This window comes from Electrona antarctica, assembly GCF_951216825.1.
Source record: "Electrona antarctica genome assembly, contig: scaffold_395, whole genome shotgun sequence".
Lineage (NCBI taxonomy): Eukaryota > Metazoa > Chordata > Actinopteri > Myctophiformes > Myctophidae > Electrona > Electrona antarctica.
In genome coordinates this window covers 1-14,980 of record NW_027637116.1, presented here as the reverse complement: position 1 = coordinate 14,980, position 14,980 = coordinate 1, and the positions used below count along the sequence as shown (strand labels likewise).

General features: G+C 43.1%; 1 protein-coding gene across 1 annotated transcript in view; it reads right to left on the bottom strand.

Annotated features, from left to right (window-relative positions):
* The window catches only part of LOC306919142 (FRAS1-related extracellular matrix protein 1-like), a gene marked incomplete at its 5' end in the record, with an annotated part of 94,175 nt that extends 79,484 nt beyond the window's left edge, over window positions 1–14,691 (bottom strand). The window contains 6 exons of the mRNA XM_079531973.1: window positions 2,209–2,340; window positions 2,975–3,083; window positions 4,512–4,745; window positions 8,325–8,414; window positions 11,469–11,671; window positions 14,429–14,691. Coding sequence (XP_079388099.1) covers window positions 2,209–2,340; window positions 2,975–3,083; window positions 4,512–4,745; window positions 8,325–8,414; window positions 11,469–11,671; window positions 14,429–14,691 — 1,031 coding nt within the window. The remainder of the gene's footprint in view (window positions 1–2,208; window positions 2,341–2,974; window positions 3,084–4,511; window positions 4,746–8,324; window positions 8,415–11,468; window positions 11,672–14,428) is intronic.
* Window positions 14,692–14,980: the final 289 nt, after the last annotated feature.

Here is a 14,980-nt window from a genome sequence, read left to right as displayed (position 1 = left end):
GTTTTTTTCTTCTCCTTCTTCTTCTCCTTCCGCCAAAAATAGCTGTTCTGGCTGAACCGTGCAGTCGGTTTTCGCGAAACTTGTCAACATGGTAGAGGGCCATGCCAAACGGTGACTATGCGAAGCCCATGATGATTGACCAAATGGTGGCGCTATAGCACTCAATTGAAAATGCAAACTTTGAACGTGCATATCTCATGAACCGTTTGACCGTTGGCAATGACACTTTGATACACACATGTGTCTCCTCATGCCGAACAACTTTCGTGTTCTGACTTTTGACCTCTGACCTTTAGATCACCTGCCATTTTGAATTATATGATAATTATATGATCTCCCCCCAGGATCTTTGATAAAAATGCACGAAAACTTCTACACGTGAACTTTGGACCTATACGGACAATAAATCGTAGCAAATCTTTTCTAAGTGAAAAAATTAAGTTTTTATGAGCCAATGCAAATTGCTGGGTTGTGAAAATTCTTCTTCTGCACCTAATACCTATATGAATACTGGATGATGTTACTGTTTAGAATGAGTCAACTGACTGTGTCTGCATAGCTCAGTCGGTAGAGCTCTCGCTGTTCGACCACAAGGTTGTGTGTTCAAATCCGGGTAAAGACAACTCAGTGTATGCATTGTGTGCTGCAAGTTTTGTGATGACTCAACTATAGAAATATTGAAGTAGATTACATTTGACCTCACTTTTTGACCCATCAGGCACTAGGACATGGCATCACAATAATAGAGATACTAGTAACTGAAATAGTGTAATAAGTCTCATTTTGTAATAGTGTAATAGTGTAAGTATATTTAGTGTAATAGTGTAATAGTGTAATAGTAGTGTAATAGTGTAATAAGTGTAATAGTAGTGTAATAGTAGTGTAATAGTGTAATAAGTGTAATAGTGAAATGTGTAATAGTGTAATAGTAGTGTAATAAGTGTAATAGTGTAATAGTAGTGTAATAGTGTAATAGTAGTGTAATAGTGGAATAAGTGTAATCAGTGCAATAGTGTAATAGTGTAATAAGTGCAATAGTGTAATAGTGTAATAAGTGCAATAGTGTAATACCGTACTGTACCATACTGTGCTGTACTGTACCGTACCATATGGTACTGTACTGTACTGTACTGTACTGTACTGTACTGTACTGTACTGTACTGTACTGTACTGTACTGTACCGTACCGTACCGTATAGTACCGGGACATGTTATGAGCATGTAGATCTGCTAATTTCTAAAAGTTTGAGTACTTATGCTGAACTAACACTGAATGATTTTCCTGTTAACAATGGAGTAACTGATTGTATCCGTGTAGCTCAGTCAGTAGAGGTCTTGCCCTTGGACCGCAAGGTTGTTGTTTTCTGTTTTCTGTTGTCTTCTATCTTGGTCCCGCTTTATCGCTGCTTGCAGCTATATTCATTGGTATTGTTTTTTTGGGAGGTTATGAAAGCTTATATTGCACTGACAAGTTAAGGAGATGCCACCTTCAAAGCGTGTGGCTTCTGTGTACATACTGTTTTGATTGTAAAGATTGTTGGATGTAAATAGTTATTTTATTATATTTATGTATTTTCCAGTCATGAATGGGTGGCTCAAATATACTGACTCAAGAACGACAATTAGTGTCTCCTGTCTTATTTTGCCAAAAAGTACATCTTTTTTTTTCCCTTCAAAATAATAAAAAATAAACAGGATATAGGCTCCTGCCCTATGGACCTCATGGCTCGGCAAGGCTACTCTTCACATTGGCCTGTTATAGCGCCACCAACAGGTGGATTTTTGCTAAACACATTTTTGGAACAAAATGCCTCAAATCATCCCATTGCCATCCAAGGCCTAAGAAGAAATGCCACCCTTTTCACATTCCCTTCATTGGCCTATTATAGCGCCACCAGGAGGCCACAACCTGACCTGCCCTGGTGGAGACCTGTGCCCCGATGGGCACTTTATCTAGTTATTCATGAATCCCCCCCGTCAGGTGGGAAAGAAGCTGCTTGGACTCCTCATGCATTGAAGGAAACATGAGGTCAGTCCGTTGCTCTCCCCAGGTTGGCAGAGGGACTCTAGAGCCCAGGATTAGCCTACATTAGACAGTTGACAGCGGGTGGAAAAAAAGGGTTACAAAATTGTGGGGGAAAAAATGTAAAGAATCAGACATTCAACCAAGCCGTGTAATAAACAATGACATCATCCAGTGAGCTTTGACCTCTGACACTGAGGCGTCCATGCAGCGGTCCGTCCACGGCCACCAGGTAGACGGCGTTGATGTTGTCGTTGTCCACGATCTGAAGATCGGACCACGTGATTGGTCGAGACTGACCCTCCAAAAGATCCAGACCTGTGTGTTGGAGAGAGATGGAGCCCTTGTTGAAACGCGTGTTAAAACAATGTCATGTTGAATAATTTTTTGCTTATTACTCATAAAGTAAAACATATAATGAAATGTAGATATGAAATATAGACAAGCAAAATAGTTTGATTACAGGTGCATGTATGTGAATAAATTCTGATTACAGGTGGATGTATGTGATTTATGATTAATTTAGATCCATCAGGCGAAAGGAACTATATGGTTGGAATAACGTGTCCCTTCCACGCACTAAGTCCGCCCGGGGAAACTCCCCTCCATAAGAAGCGGCCTGCTCACTCCTCATATGAGCTCGGTTCGGGGCTCTCCCCAGGTTGGCAGAGGGATATTAGTGCCCAGGATTACAGTTTTAGGCAATTGATACCGGGTGAAAAATCGGTCACAGAATCGTGGGATAAAAACGTAGTAAAAGAAAACACCCATATTTCAGGACACTTTGGGTCAGTCTTTTTATTTTATATTATATTTTATTTTCAGTTATGAAGTTACAATAATGATAATCTCACCCATGTTCCAGGACACTCTAAGGCGTAGTTAGGTTCTGATAATCAGAACACCACTATATGGCATAGGCCTACCGGTAGTTAGGTTCAGATAATCTCACCCATGTTCCAGGACACTCGGGGTGCTTTGGTTTCGGCGGTCCTGATGGAGAAGTGCACCAGGATGGGTGGACTGCTGGCGTAGTTACTGTCCAGAGCTGTAAACTCTACCTGTAGATGTGTACATAGTTACTGGCCATATATATTATATACTATTGTTGTAGTCGAAAGCCACTAAAGCGAGACCAAGACAAGACCAAGACCTATACGAGACCGAGACGACACAGAGACCGCCGCAAGCCTAGGGAGGCCGAGACCAAGACCTAGAGGGGTCGAGACCGAAGACGAGACCAAGACCTCACGCCGCGAGGTGAGACCGAGTCAAGACCAAGACCTTTTTTTTCTTTGATAGGCACAGAAAACAACCTTGATCTGAAACACTGCAAATAGATTTTACTGACTTTGGAGAAGCTCAAAATTAGGTATACTACAGCATGATTCATTCAAATATTTATTTTAAATATCAATGAATGAATAACAATGAGGCATGCACATCAGGAGGAGAAATGCGAGAAATATAAAAAATAAATAAAAAAATATTGAAACCGGTTCAACCCCGGTGAAAAAGGAGCCACTGTTTCTTAAAGGGACACTACACCCCTTTTGAAACCAGTTCTTGTTTTAATGATGTTTGGAAGACAAGAAACACTTTACTGGGGTTTTTATGTGCGTAATTTGTGTTTTTAGATATTTTAGTATTTCAAAGTGTCTATGATGTCATGGACACTGGGCTCACTTACTTCCTGGACTACATGTTGTCTCAGTAATACAGCCCTCCCCCTATCCATGAGGAGGAGCAGTGCACCAAAGCATTATGGGAATTGTAGACCAGGAAGGAAGTGAGCCCAGGTCCATGACATCATCGACAATGATGTCCATGACATCATGGACACTTTAAAATACTCAAATTTCTAAACACACATATTACCCACATAAAAACCCCAGGAAAGTGTTTCTTGCCACCCAAACATTATTAAAATAAGATCTGGTTGCAAAAAGGGTGAAGTGTCCCATTAACACAATATTTGCCGATCCCGGGATGTATCGGGTTTCGTGCTTGCAACCTTGTGTACCAAAACGATAAGTCTCAGGTTTTATTAATGTAATTTAATCCAGAATTAATAGTATTTCATTTACCGTTTGTTAGCTGTTTTTAGCATCCATCGCTAGCCTCCGGTGGCTCCCATAGTGTGTAGTCACTGAATATCCAAAATCTCCTTGTGCATGCCCACGAACGTGATCCAAAGCATTTATAGGGCTCAGATTGAGCTAATGGACGATGTTTAGAATTTAATATTACTTTAATCCAACCTCGCGAGTACCAAACCATTGTTTACACTGAGAGAACACGGCACAGACTGTAGCTATGACTCATCACACAAACACTTCCGGTTCAACGAAAGGATTGTGGCACTAGTACTGAGTTTACCCACCAGATGGTGGCATGCAATCGGTTAAACTAGCTAAAAAAGTACATCAATCAATCAATCAATCAATCAATCAATCAATCAATCAATCAATCAATCAATCAATCAATACCTCATAGGTCCTCCTGTGGACGTGGCTAGCGTTGGGCGGCTGGTAGGCGACCTTCATGTCGTTAAGGTCGCTCCATGTGAACGAGCCCAGCGGCTTGGTGTGGTCGTCCAGGTGTGTGATGTAGCCGCCGGCAGGGGGCAGCGTCACGTTGAACACCAGGCGCTCCTGAGGGGTCTCGTGGTCGCTGGCGTCTAACGCTGCCCTGCTCAACGGCGTCAGGATGAACTGGTCCACCTGCAAGAGATAGTTCACAATTTGTAAGTGGTGCAACCACTTCCTTAAGTGAATATGTGTGTGTGTGGGTGGCTGGGTGGCTGGCTGGCTGGGTGGGTGCGTCTGAGCACGAAAACAGCATGGTGTTTTTCACCAACTGTGCGCAAACTAACACACACACAAACTGTATATTAACTGTATATATGGTGATTTCGGGTGTGCCAGTACAGTACAGTACAGTACAGTACAGTACAGTACAGTACAGTACAGTACAGTACAGTACAGTACAGTACAGTACAGTACAGTACAGTACAGGGACCCCCACACGGTAACTGTCATTTCTCAACCGTTTCGGACGCGGGGTGGCTCGCCGGAATCGGGCCGGCACCCTGGGTGCGTTCCTGTTGGTCTGGAACTCCCCCCCCCCCCCCCCGGGGACCCCCACACGGAGTTGCACCACTTACTTCACACGGGTGTGATTTTTACCCCAACGTATACTCCGTCTATAATGCCTACGGAAGCTTTTAACATTGGTCCGGTTCCTATAGCAACGCCCCACCGTTCCAACTATGGGATTGCAAATATAATCTCAGTTCAAAGCAGTTGAAAGGAGGATTAACCTCTATAAATCGGACTCCAGGATCACTGTCCTTGGTGGATTTTCTGCCATCCACATTTCCGATTTAGTTTGTGCCTTTGTACCGCGACGCTGCCGCCATGTAAAAGCTTCTGACGAAAGGTAAACAGTGTGTGGTTGTTCCAATGATACTAGAGTGCGTGTAGCGAGTGTGTGGGGGGGCGGGCAAACTCCGTCTTTTAAAGTGAACGCGTATGCTGGCACTGGGAACTGGGGTTTATGCTAACAGCTAGCGGTAGAGATAGAGTTAAGTAGTTCTGGTCATTTTGTGGGGGGCACCTGGGGCCACGCATTAAAAGAAAATGAATTGGCCTGAGCCGTGGCTCAGCGGTCCAGGCACCTTGGAAATCCAGTCTGGCAGTGTGCCGTGGGTTTGACTCCCAATGGCCTTTACTGTCACCCCCCATCTATCTCCCCATTTCCTGTCAGCCTACTGTGATTCTATCCCTCTACAAAAAATGTAATAAAGGTGAAAGCAAAAAAAAAAAAAAAAAATCATCATTCGCATTGTTGACCCATTTAAAAACTATTAGCGCAACATTCGTTCAACTGGACACAAAAAACAGTTCTGTGTGATAGAGATAAAAATTAATGAAAGTTGCACTATATGGTATAAATAAGTCATCAATACAAATGACGCTAGTTTTGTGAATACCATGTGCTCCCCACAAAATGACTGGAACTAAATCCGCCAGCATTTATTGATAAATTGTGATATAATTCACGCCAGCATTTATCCCTGTTCAGCTCTTATTTTGAAAAGCCAGATTTCCAGCCAAATCGTCCAACACGCTAGGGTGTTGGACGATGTGTGGTCACTTCCTGTTTACCAAACGGAGCCAACAGAGTGTAGTGGAAGGCATCACAGCGTCGGCTCCCGGTCGTGGAATAAACCTTGTTTTGACCAAAAATGCCATCTGGGACAAGGAATAGGAGATACAGGCGATTGAAAGAAACAGATAGAATGGGTGTTTATGGGCACAATGATCATGATGGCGCGATCCTGTGATATCGACAACACCAGCTAGCAACCCGATGCTAACGTGAGTAACATTTATTAATTGCTTTTAATTGACGTAGATGTAATGGCAATGGCGGTTTTTGTGTTATTAATGGCAAGTATTTCATACAGCTTAAGTTAAAACATTCTGAACTATCCCTTTAAGCCCAGGAGAAATAAATACATCGTTAATTCATTCATTGTATTTATTTATCTAATACAGTGGTTTTCAACCCTTTTCATACCAAGGACCATCATTCATTTGGCATTTGAGCCACGGACCACCAGATGAAATGTAGCCCCGTAGACCCAAAACTTGCTGTATTGATGTTGGTAAAAGGCCTGTGGTTTCCAGGGCTAGCAACAGGCAAACGTTGATCAAAATAACAATTATTCTACATCCGCTAATTGTGTAGACTTTAGTAATGCAGATGTTTAACAATAATGTAACTCTTGTGTCCAGGTTGCTCAGTCAGTAGAGCTCTCGCCTTTGAACCACAATGCTCATGGGTTCGATCCCGGGCACCGCCAACTCAGCGAATGAGTATCAATGGCTTGGTGCAGCAAGTCGTGTGGGAAGTACTGGGAGCCGATGGTAGTTGTGGTGCTCCATCTCAGCAATCCATCTCCCAGGGGTCTAGCGCATTGTAACGGGGATAGACTCCCGTGTGCGTGCGTGTGTGTGTAACCAAGAACTATCCCTTTTTGAGGGGCACTAGTCCCTGCTATGCCCAGCTTTCCGGGATTTGGCTTGTGATTGGCTGATCACCCCATAGCGATGATTTGATTGGCTGATCAACGTACATATTGAGGAGAAAGGTGAAGACACCAAAAGTGATTGGCCGGAGTGACTTTTGTGATTATTTGATTGGCTGAACATGGAATGTGATGTATGATGATGTATGATGATAAGAGCGCCCCTTACTTCACACGGGTGTGATTTAGTTTTTTATATATATGGTTCCCGGGACACCACGTGACACGTCATTGATTGATTGATTGAAATATGTATTGACAGTTTGCAGAATTACAGTACATTTCAAGCACAAACTCAATACAAAGACTGTTAACTGTGAGTGGACAACCCAATTAAGCATTACACTTGTTTACAAGAGGATCCACCTTGTTCAATTCAGTTCAATTCATCAAATCACATGACTGAAAAACATGATATTGAAATGCCTTTCCAAGCATGTAGGAGCTGGTGGGGAAACGCCACATAATGCATTCCTATGGACAACCGCCTATGAGCCGAGAAGATGGCCTTACGACTGTGATTGAACACATACAAGGAGATGTGGAACTGCTGTGTGCTTCTCCTGATGGAAGCAGCACACAGACCCCCATTAGAAAATATATGCCAGGGACCCCCCCCATAAGAGAAGATTTGTACGGCTCTAGCAGTGATTTTCAACCATTTTAATTTCAAGGACCCTCAGGTTTTACCTGAATTAGGCGATACGGACCCCATTTAATGGCATTTCTATCTAAATTTCTACAATTTATATTGTAAAATCAAAGTTAATTTAACTCAGAGAGTGTACAAAGGTTCCATTTGTACACTCTCTGAGTTACAGACCCATAAAGGTCCATTTGGTTCCTATCATTTAGCTGGGGACCCCCTGGAACTCTCTCAAGGACCCCTGGGGGTCCTCGGACCCCACAAACCACAGGCTAAAGGACATCATTCCAGATGCTGCTACTTTTCCGTGCGGACCGAAACAAACAACTATCGGCAAAGACGAAAGGCACCAACCTGCTCATCGGGAGCAATTAGGGAGTCTTGCTCAAGGACACTTCAGCCCGGGATCGAACTGGGAACCGGCAAGTCTACCTCTGAGCCACTGAGCATATTGACTACCGTCCAATAGCACTGACTCGGATAGTCATGAACGGCTGACCATGGCTCACTTAAACGCCAACTTTTGTCTATTATTATAATTTTATTTTGTATTTGTTTTACCTCCAGGATAAATGAGGACATGAAGGAGGCCTGTGGGGGCTGGTTCTGCATGGCACCCTGGATTAGAACTGGCAACCACACCGCTTCTGTCTGGAAAATAATACACATTATTTATGTTACATTATGGTACAACAATGTATCTTGGTTACAAGTAATAATAATAATAATATAATATCTCAAACTTATATAGCACTTTTCTGAGTACCCAAAGACACTTTACATGGGGGGCTTTACAGAGGTAACAGCTCTCTCCATCTCCATCTCTCTCTCCATCTCTCACAGAACAACCTGCTGGATCCCAACCAATCAGGATTCAAGAAGGCACACTCCACAGAAACTGCCCTGCTGGCAGTCACAGAAGCACTACATGCTCCCCAGGCTGCTTCCCACTCTGCTGTCCTGATTCTCCTAGACCTATCTGCAGCATTTGACACAGTGAACCACCAGCTGCTCCTAGACACCCTAGCGGATCTAGGCATCGGCGGGACGGCACTAAAGTGGTTCTCTTCCCATCTCACCGACCGGACCTACCAGGTTTCCTGGAAAGGTATGCTATCATCCCCCTTCAAACTGGGGTCCCACAGGGATCTGTACTTGGTCCCCTCCTTTTCTCACTGTACACCAAATCCCTTGGCACTATCATCTCTGCTCACAATATATCATATCACTGCTATGACACACAACTGTTTCTATCTCCCCCCCCCCCCCCCCCCCCCCCCCTCTGCCACCCAGGTGGAAGAGCGCATCACTGCATGCCTGGCTGACATCTCACAGTGGATGTCCTCCAACCACCTCAAGCTGAACCCAGACAAGACTGAGCTTCTCTTCTTCCCAGCTAAATCCTGCCCTATGCGGGAGCTAACTATTTCCGTAGACAACGCCCTGGTAACGTCTGTCCCAACAGCCAGGAATCTTGGTGTTGTCCTGGACAGTCAGCTCTCGTTTAAAACTCACATCACAGCTGTCACTCGATCCTGTAGGTTCACACTCTATAACATACGACAAATTAGACCGTTCCTCACCCAGGAATCAGCCCAGCTCCTAATACAGACAACAGTCTTGTCAAAACTTGACTATTAATTCGCTCCTTACTGGCCTACCGGCATGTGCACTTAAGCCTCTCCAACTGATCCAAAATGCCGCAGCTCGTTTGGTCTTCAACCAGCCAAAATTCTCACATGTCTCCCCCCTGCTCCGCTCCCTGCACTGCCTCCCGGTCGCTGCCCGCACAGAATACAAAACTCTGATGCTGACATTCAAAGCAACCAAAGGTATGGCTCCCCCATATCTTGCAAGCATGATTGAACCCTACAAACCCTCCCGCGCACTCAGATCAGCCAACGCAGGAAAGCTGGAAGTACCCTCACTAAAAACGTCGGGACAATGTTCCACACATCCCAAACTCTTCTCCCTTCTGGCCCCAAAACTGTGGAATGCACTCCCTGTTGCAATCAGAACTGCAGCATCACTCCCAATCTTCCGCTGTAGTCTGAAAACCCACCTTTTCAGACTCCATCATGGCCCATAGCACTTATCCTACCCCCTTAGATAGCACTTTTTAGACTTAGATAGCATTTGAAACAGACTTATGGCATGTCATGTAGACAGCACAATAATTGCATTGTATGTAGCCATAGCACCTCATAGTACATATGTATAGCATAGTATAGTTACGTATATATGTGTAGTTTATATGTATAGTGTCATTATGTAGTTATGTTCTAGTTACGTTCTTAGCTTACGCATGTTTCATGATAAAGGCATTTTATATATGTGATGTATTCCCATGGGGAATACATGATGTATTCCCATGGGGAATACACCCTTAGGGAGGGCATTCTATTGCCCATATTCAGACCACAGCCATCTTGCCAGCAAGGTGATACCTAGGTGATACTTCCCATAGACAGCCCATTCATCCAAACAGAAAAGTCCTCTCTAATTATATTAAACAACGTCAAAATCACCAACATTGCAGCTGTAGGGAAAGCTTGAATTATCCTCTTTCAATATGTAAAGTTTTTGTTTAATAAAAATCCACCGTAGACATGTTATGAGCTACTTCCTGTCAAGAAATTCCTTGAAGATGATTATTTTCTAAGTAGAGTATGGAAGCGCTCGTTATCTGTAAAGCAACCTCCTGCTGCCTCCTGCATTATGTGCAAATTCAAAACAGGTGGTACACGTGGGCCGTTGAGTGATATTCAACGAGCGCTTCCAAACTCCAAGGAATGGATGCAAGGAATTTCTTGACAGGAAGTAGCTCATAAAATGTCTACGGTGGATTTTTATTAAACATCTTCTTGGCAAGATGGCTGCGGTCTGATTATGGCCCATAGGGTTGGGGCATCAAAGGCAAAAGCTCATGTCACCCCATGTACTGCACGGAGTTTGGTCTTGGGGATGTCGAGGAGGTTTGCATCACCGCCTTGCATTGTTTCCTCTGAATGTCAGGACTTGTAGACCAACCCCCCACATTACTCTGGTTTTAGCTTCACTACATTGGCTCCCAGATGTTTTTAGGATTGATTTAAACATTGTTTTACTTGTCTATAAAGCTTCCAATGGTCTAGCACCTTCGTAACTATATGACTGCCTGCCTAGATACGTTTCAAACCACACCCCTCATGTCTTCTACTACTGCTCATCTGCTCCGAGTGCGTACAATGGCATATAAAACTCACACATGTCAACAGGCATGCTTAAAGCAAATATAAAAAGCCCACAGACTTGGCTGCCGAGATGTTTTCGTTGGAAAACATCTTACCGTAAAAGTCTTACCGTCTTGTTTGAAAGAGCAGAATCTCCTCTTTGTTTTGAAGCCAAGTTTTTTCGGCTAGCTTTCTGAACGTTGGTTGTTCTTATATGCCTGATTTATTGACCTCTGAACTGCTGTGTGACTGGTTATGGGGCGTTTTGGTGATTTATGCTTTTGCTTTTCTTTTCTTTTTCTTTATTGCTCTGTAAAGCACTTTGAGCATGTCATGTCATGAAAGGTGCTATATAAATTAACTGTAGTATTATTATTATTATTATTATTATTATTATTATTATTATAAGGCACCAACATGCACATGGGGATAAATTAGGGGTTCAGCGTCCTGTGAGTGCGTGCATGTGTTCGTGTGTGTATGTGGCGCGTACCTCCAGCAGTGCCCTGGTGGAGGTGTCTCGTATCTCCACCCTCAGAGACAGGTAGTCTATCTCGGGGGACGGGGGCCTCAGGTGTTGGTACCTCAGAGCCAGACCCAGGAACTCCTGACAGGACGTCTTCAGGAAGGGAACTGGCCGGGTGCCGTCATGGAGACAAGGCCTGTTGCCCGGACACAATGCACCTGTCTGCCTGCCTGTCAGGGTGAGACACATAGGAGAACCAGATCCAACATTGAGGAACCAGGAATCGGTTCCATCACAGTGGCCCCATTTCGACTTAAATAACTTTGGTTCTATAGTAGCCTACTATAGATTCTTGGAACCTTGGCACTTTTACGGATCCAGATGCAAATCGGCCAGCCTTTCCAACAGTTTTAAGCATGTACGCCCAATGTAAAACTATATAAAATAATAAAACAAAGTAAAAAAGTAAAATAATAATAAAATAAATAAAACAACTGTTATATAAGTTCTGTTCTGGGTGAACTAATCCTTTAACAAGTGTTAAAGGGATATTTCACTTTCAAAACACTTTTGGTCATTGTATCATCTACTCAGGCTTATGTGAACACTCCAAATGGTTTTTAAGTCGCTCAATTCAGTATTTAGCTGCCCCGCCCCTTCCTACCCATTGTAACACAAACCCATTGTAACTTCAAACTCCATTTTAATCATGATAGATTCATAAAAAACACAAAACCTTTTTTTCTGGTGACTGATATTGTCCTTCTAATACGTGAGGGAGGGCATATTATTTCAGTTGCTTTTTTCATTTATTTTTAATAATTTCTTTGGAAAATAATCAGGAATAGGAGGAGGCCAAAGGAGACTAAAACATCAAACAAAATTATTAAAAATAAATGTAAAAAAACATGTCCCCTAACGTAGCAATATCAGTCACCAGAAAAAAGGACGGGTGTTTTCGATGAATCTATCTTGGTTAAAATGGAGTTTGAAATGGGTTTGTATAGGAAGGGGGCGGGGCATGAATATCAAATATCTAAATAATGAACCTTAGTGGGCCGGCCTAGAGGCTTGTGGTGGGCCGTTCTGGGCCAAATGTTAAAGGAGAATTTCGGACTAGAAGGCTTTCTTTACCTTTATTTGTAATTGTTACGTCCCCACCAAAGAGGTCCAAGTGTTATTTTGTGCAAAAGCGCATTAGTGGCTATTGTTAGGTATTTTCTGTGCATTGGTCTTTGTGAATTAGTTTTCATATGCCCTGTGCCCTGCATACTTGTCACATTGATCCCGCTGATTTTCATATCACTCCTCTCTGACCCGTGAGATATCTCCTGTATGTTTATTTAGCCACATTCCGTGGCGTCTTACATTATCTGCCCCTCTATGGAAAACATGTTATTTGACCTTGGTGCGGTGCCGAGGCAGATATCCAGACTCCCACTTAACGTTAATTACGTCCCTAAAACGTTATATTAGTCGTCACGGCCATCAGCCACGTCTCCCAGTCTTACCCTTAGTAAACCTCCCAGCCACAGGTGTCGCCATTGTTCACTTTTTGTTAACCTCTGAACTGAATACTTCCCATGTCAAAGATTTGTTTTGTTTGTTCTGCTATATAATGTTTCCACTGACATTTTGTCACTGGGAGATCTTTGAACGCTGTGATGGATGTACCATGATTTCTCCCCCCATATAATTTGGAATATATCATCTGAAAAATCCTACGCTCTGGCTCGTCGACTCCTTCCTTGTGTCTTGTGTCAATTCTTCTAAGGTACTCTTCTATGGTATACTCTGAGATACTTTTACTCTTCCTATTCTCTCATTTTTAGTATTGTAGTTTTTCCCTCTAAAGTGTTTATCCTTAAAAGGTTTATTAATATAGTATTACATTTTTATAAGATTAACATTATACCATTAAAGATAAAGTTTAATATTTACTTGGTTTAAAAGGTTTATAACCATTTTTGGTAAATTGCATGTTAGAGGCTCCCTGTCTGGGTATTTGGTACTGAGTAGTTTTTTCAGAAGTATTTTTACATTCAGGGTTTTCCTGCTCTGCTATCGAAGTTAAAATATTCCTTTCTAATTAGCATTATTAATTAGGTTAATTATAAATATTCCCATCAGCTATTTCCCTCAATGGGGGTTGGGTTTTAGTGCTAATTTGCTTATTTCCATCGAAATAAGTAGTAAAGTGTGCCGCTTGGGATACTATTGACATTATGAAGAGAGGATATACAAAAAATATTTGTTTTTGAGCGATGGAAATAAGCGAATTAGCACTAAAACCCAACGTCCAATTCAATTCAATTCAATTCAATTCAATTCAATTCAATTCAATTCAATTCAATTCAATTCAATTCAATTCAATTCAATGCAATTCAATTCAATTCAATTCAATTCAATTCAATTCATTGAGGGCTTATGGTAAGGGAAATTGCCTATAATGCGCTTTTGCACAAAATAACACCTGGACCTCTTTGGTGGGGACGTAACAACTACAAATAAAGGCAAGAAATCCTTATAGTCTGACATTCTCTTGTCTGTTTCAGTGTAGTCGTCTATTGGTTGTGTATATAATTTATGTTGTTCTGTAAAAGCGGTGGTATTAACCCATTCAGGATGGGAACCCCTTTTGGTGTTTTAACCTCTTAAACCCCAGGGGGAAAATGTGCAACATCGGAGTTGGAACCGGAGACCAATTGGGTCTCCATTGACCCACTGAGCGCTGTTCAGAGGTGGACAGCCGCTGCCCCCGCCGGCGGGGGCAATGGGGCTGCATTATGTTACACTTTAGCTATTCACAATTTTTCAAAAATAGCAGACAAGCTTGTAGATCTGCTATTTTTGAAAAATTGTGAAAACGATTTTTTTGTCTCAGTCCAGCCCTGGCTATGCTAAAAGGATAACACAAAAAGGCCCACAGAGGGGGCTTGCGGCCCACTGTACTAAGTTCATCAGTAGGCCTATAGCCTGCTACTCACCCTTCCTCTGTCCAGAGTCCAGCTCAGTGACCAGCTGACCCAGGGAGGGGGTGCTGGTCTCGGAGGACGTCAGTCTTATGGTGCAGGCGGAGCCCGGCCGGGTTCCGACCCGGAGAACAGAGCCGTCAATGGCGTTGGACAGACCATAATAGTCTGACACCACCAGAGGGGAGGAACCCACAGACACTAGACCTCCGGGACGGGGTTCTAAAACTGATACCGACAGAACCACGGTCTGGACCTCTGTCTCGCTGTCTGTGAACCTGCACACATGGAGAGGGACAGACAGACAGACAGACAGACAGACAGACGACAGACAGACAGACAGTCAGTAAGGTCTTATATAGCCTGATCAGCTGTGGTCTGACGTAATGTCTGACGTAATGAAATCACACCCGGGTGAACTGGGTGACCGTAGCAACCATGCTCATTTTTTCTGCACAGACAGACAGACAGACTAACAAAGCCAGTTGTAGGAGTGGTTTACACCACTCAAAAACAGGATTATGAACCAACCTGTAAACTCGTAGCATCACAGTGTCCTGGTCCAGC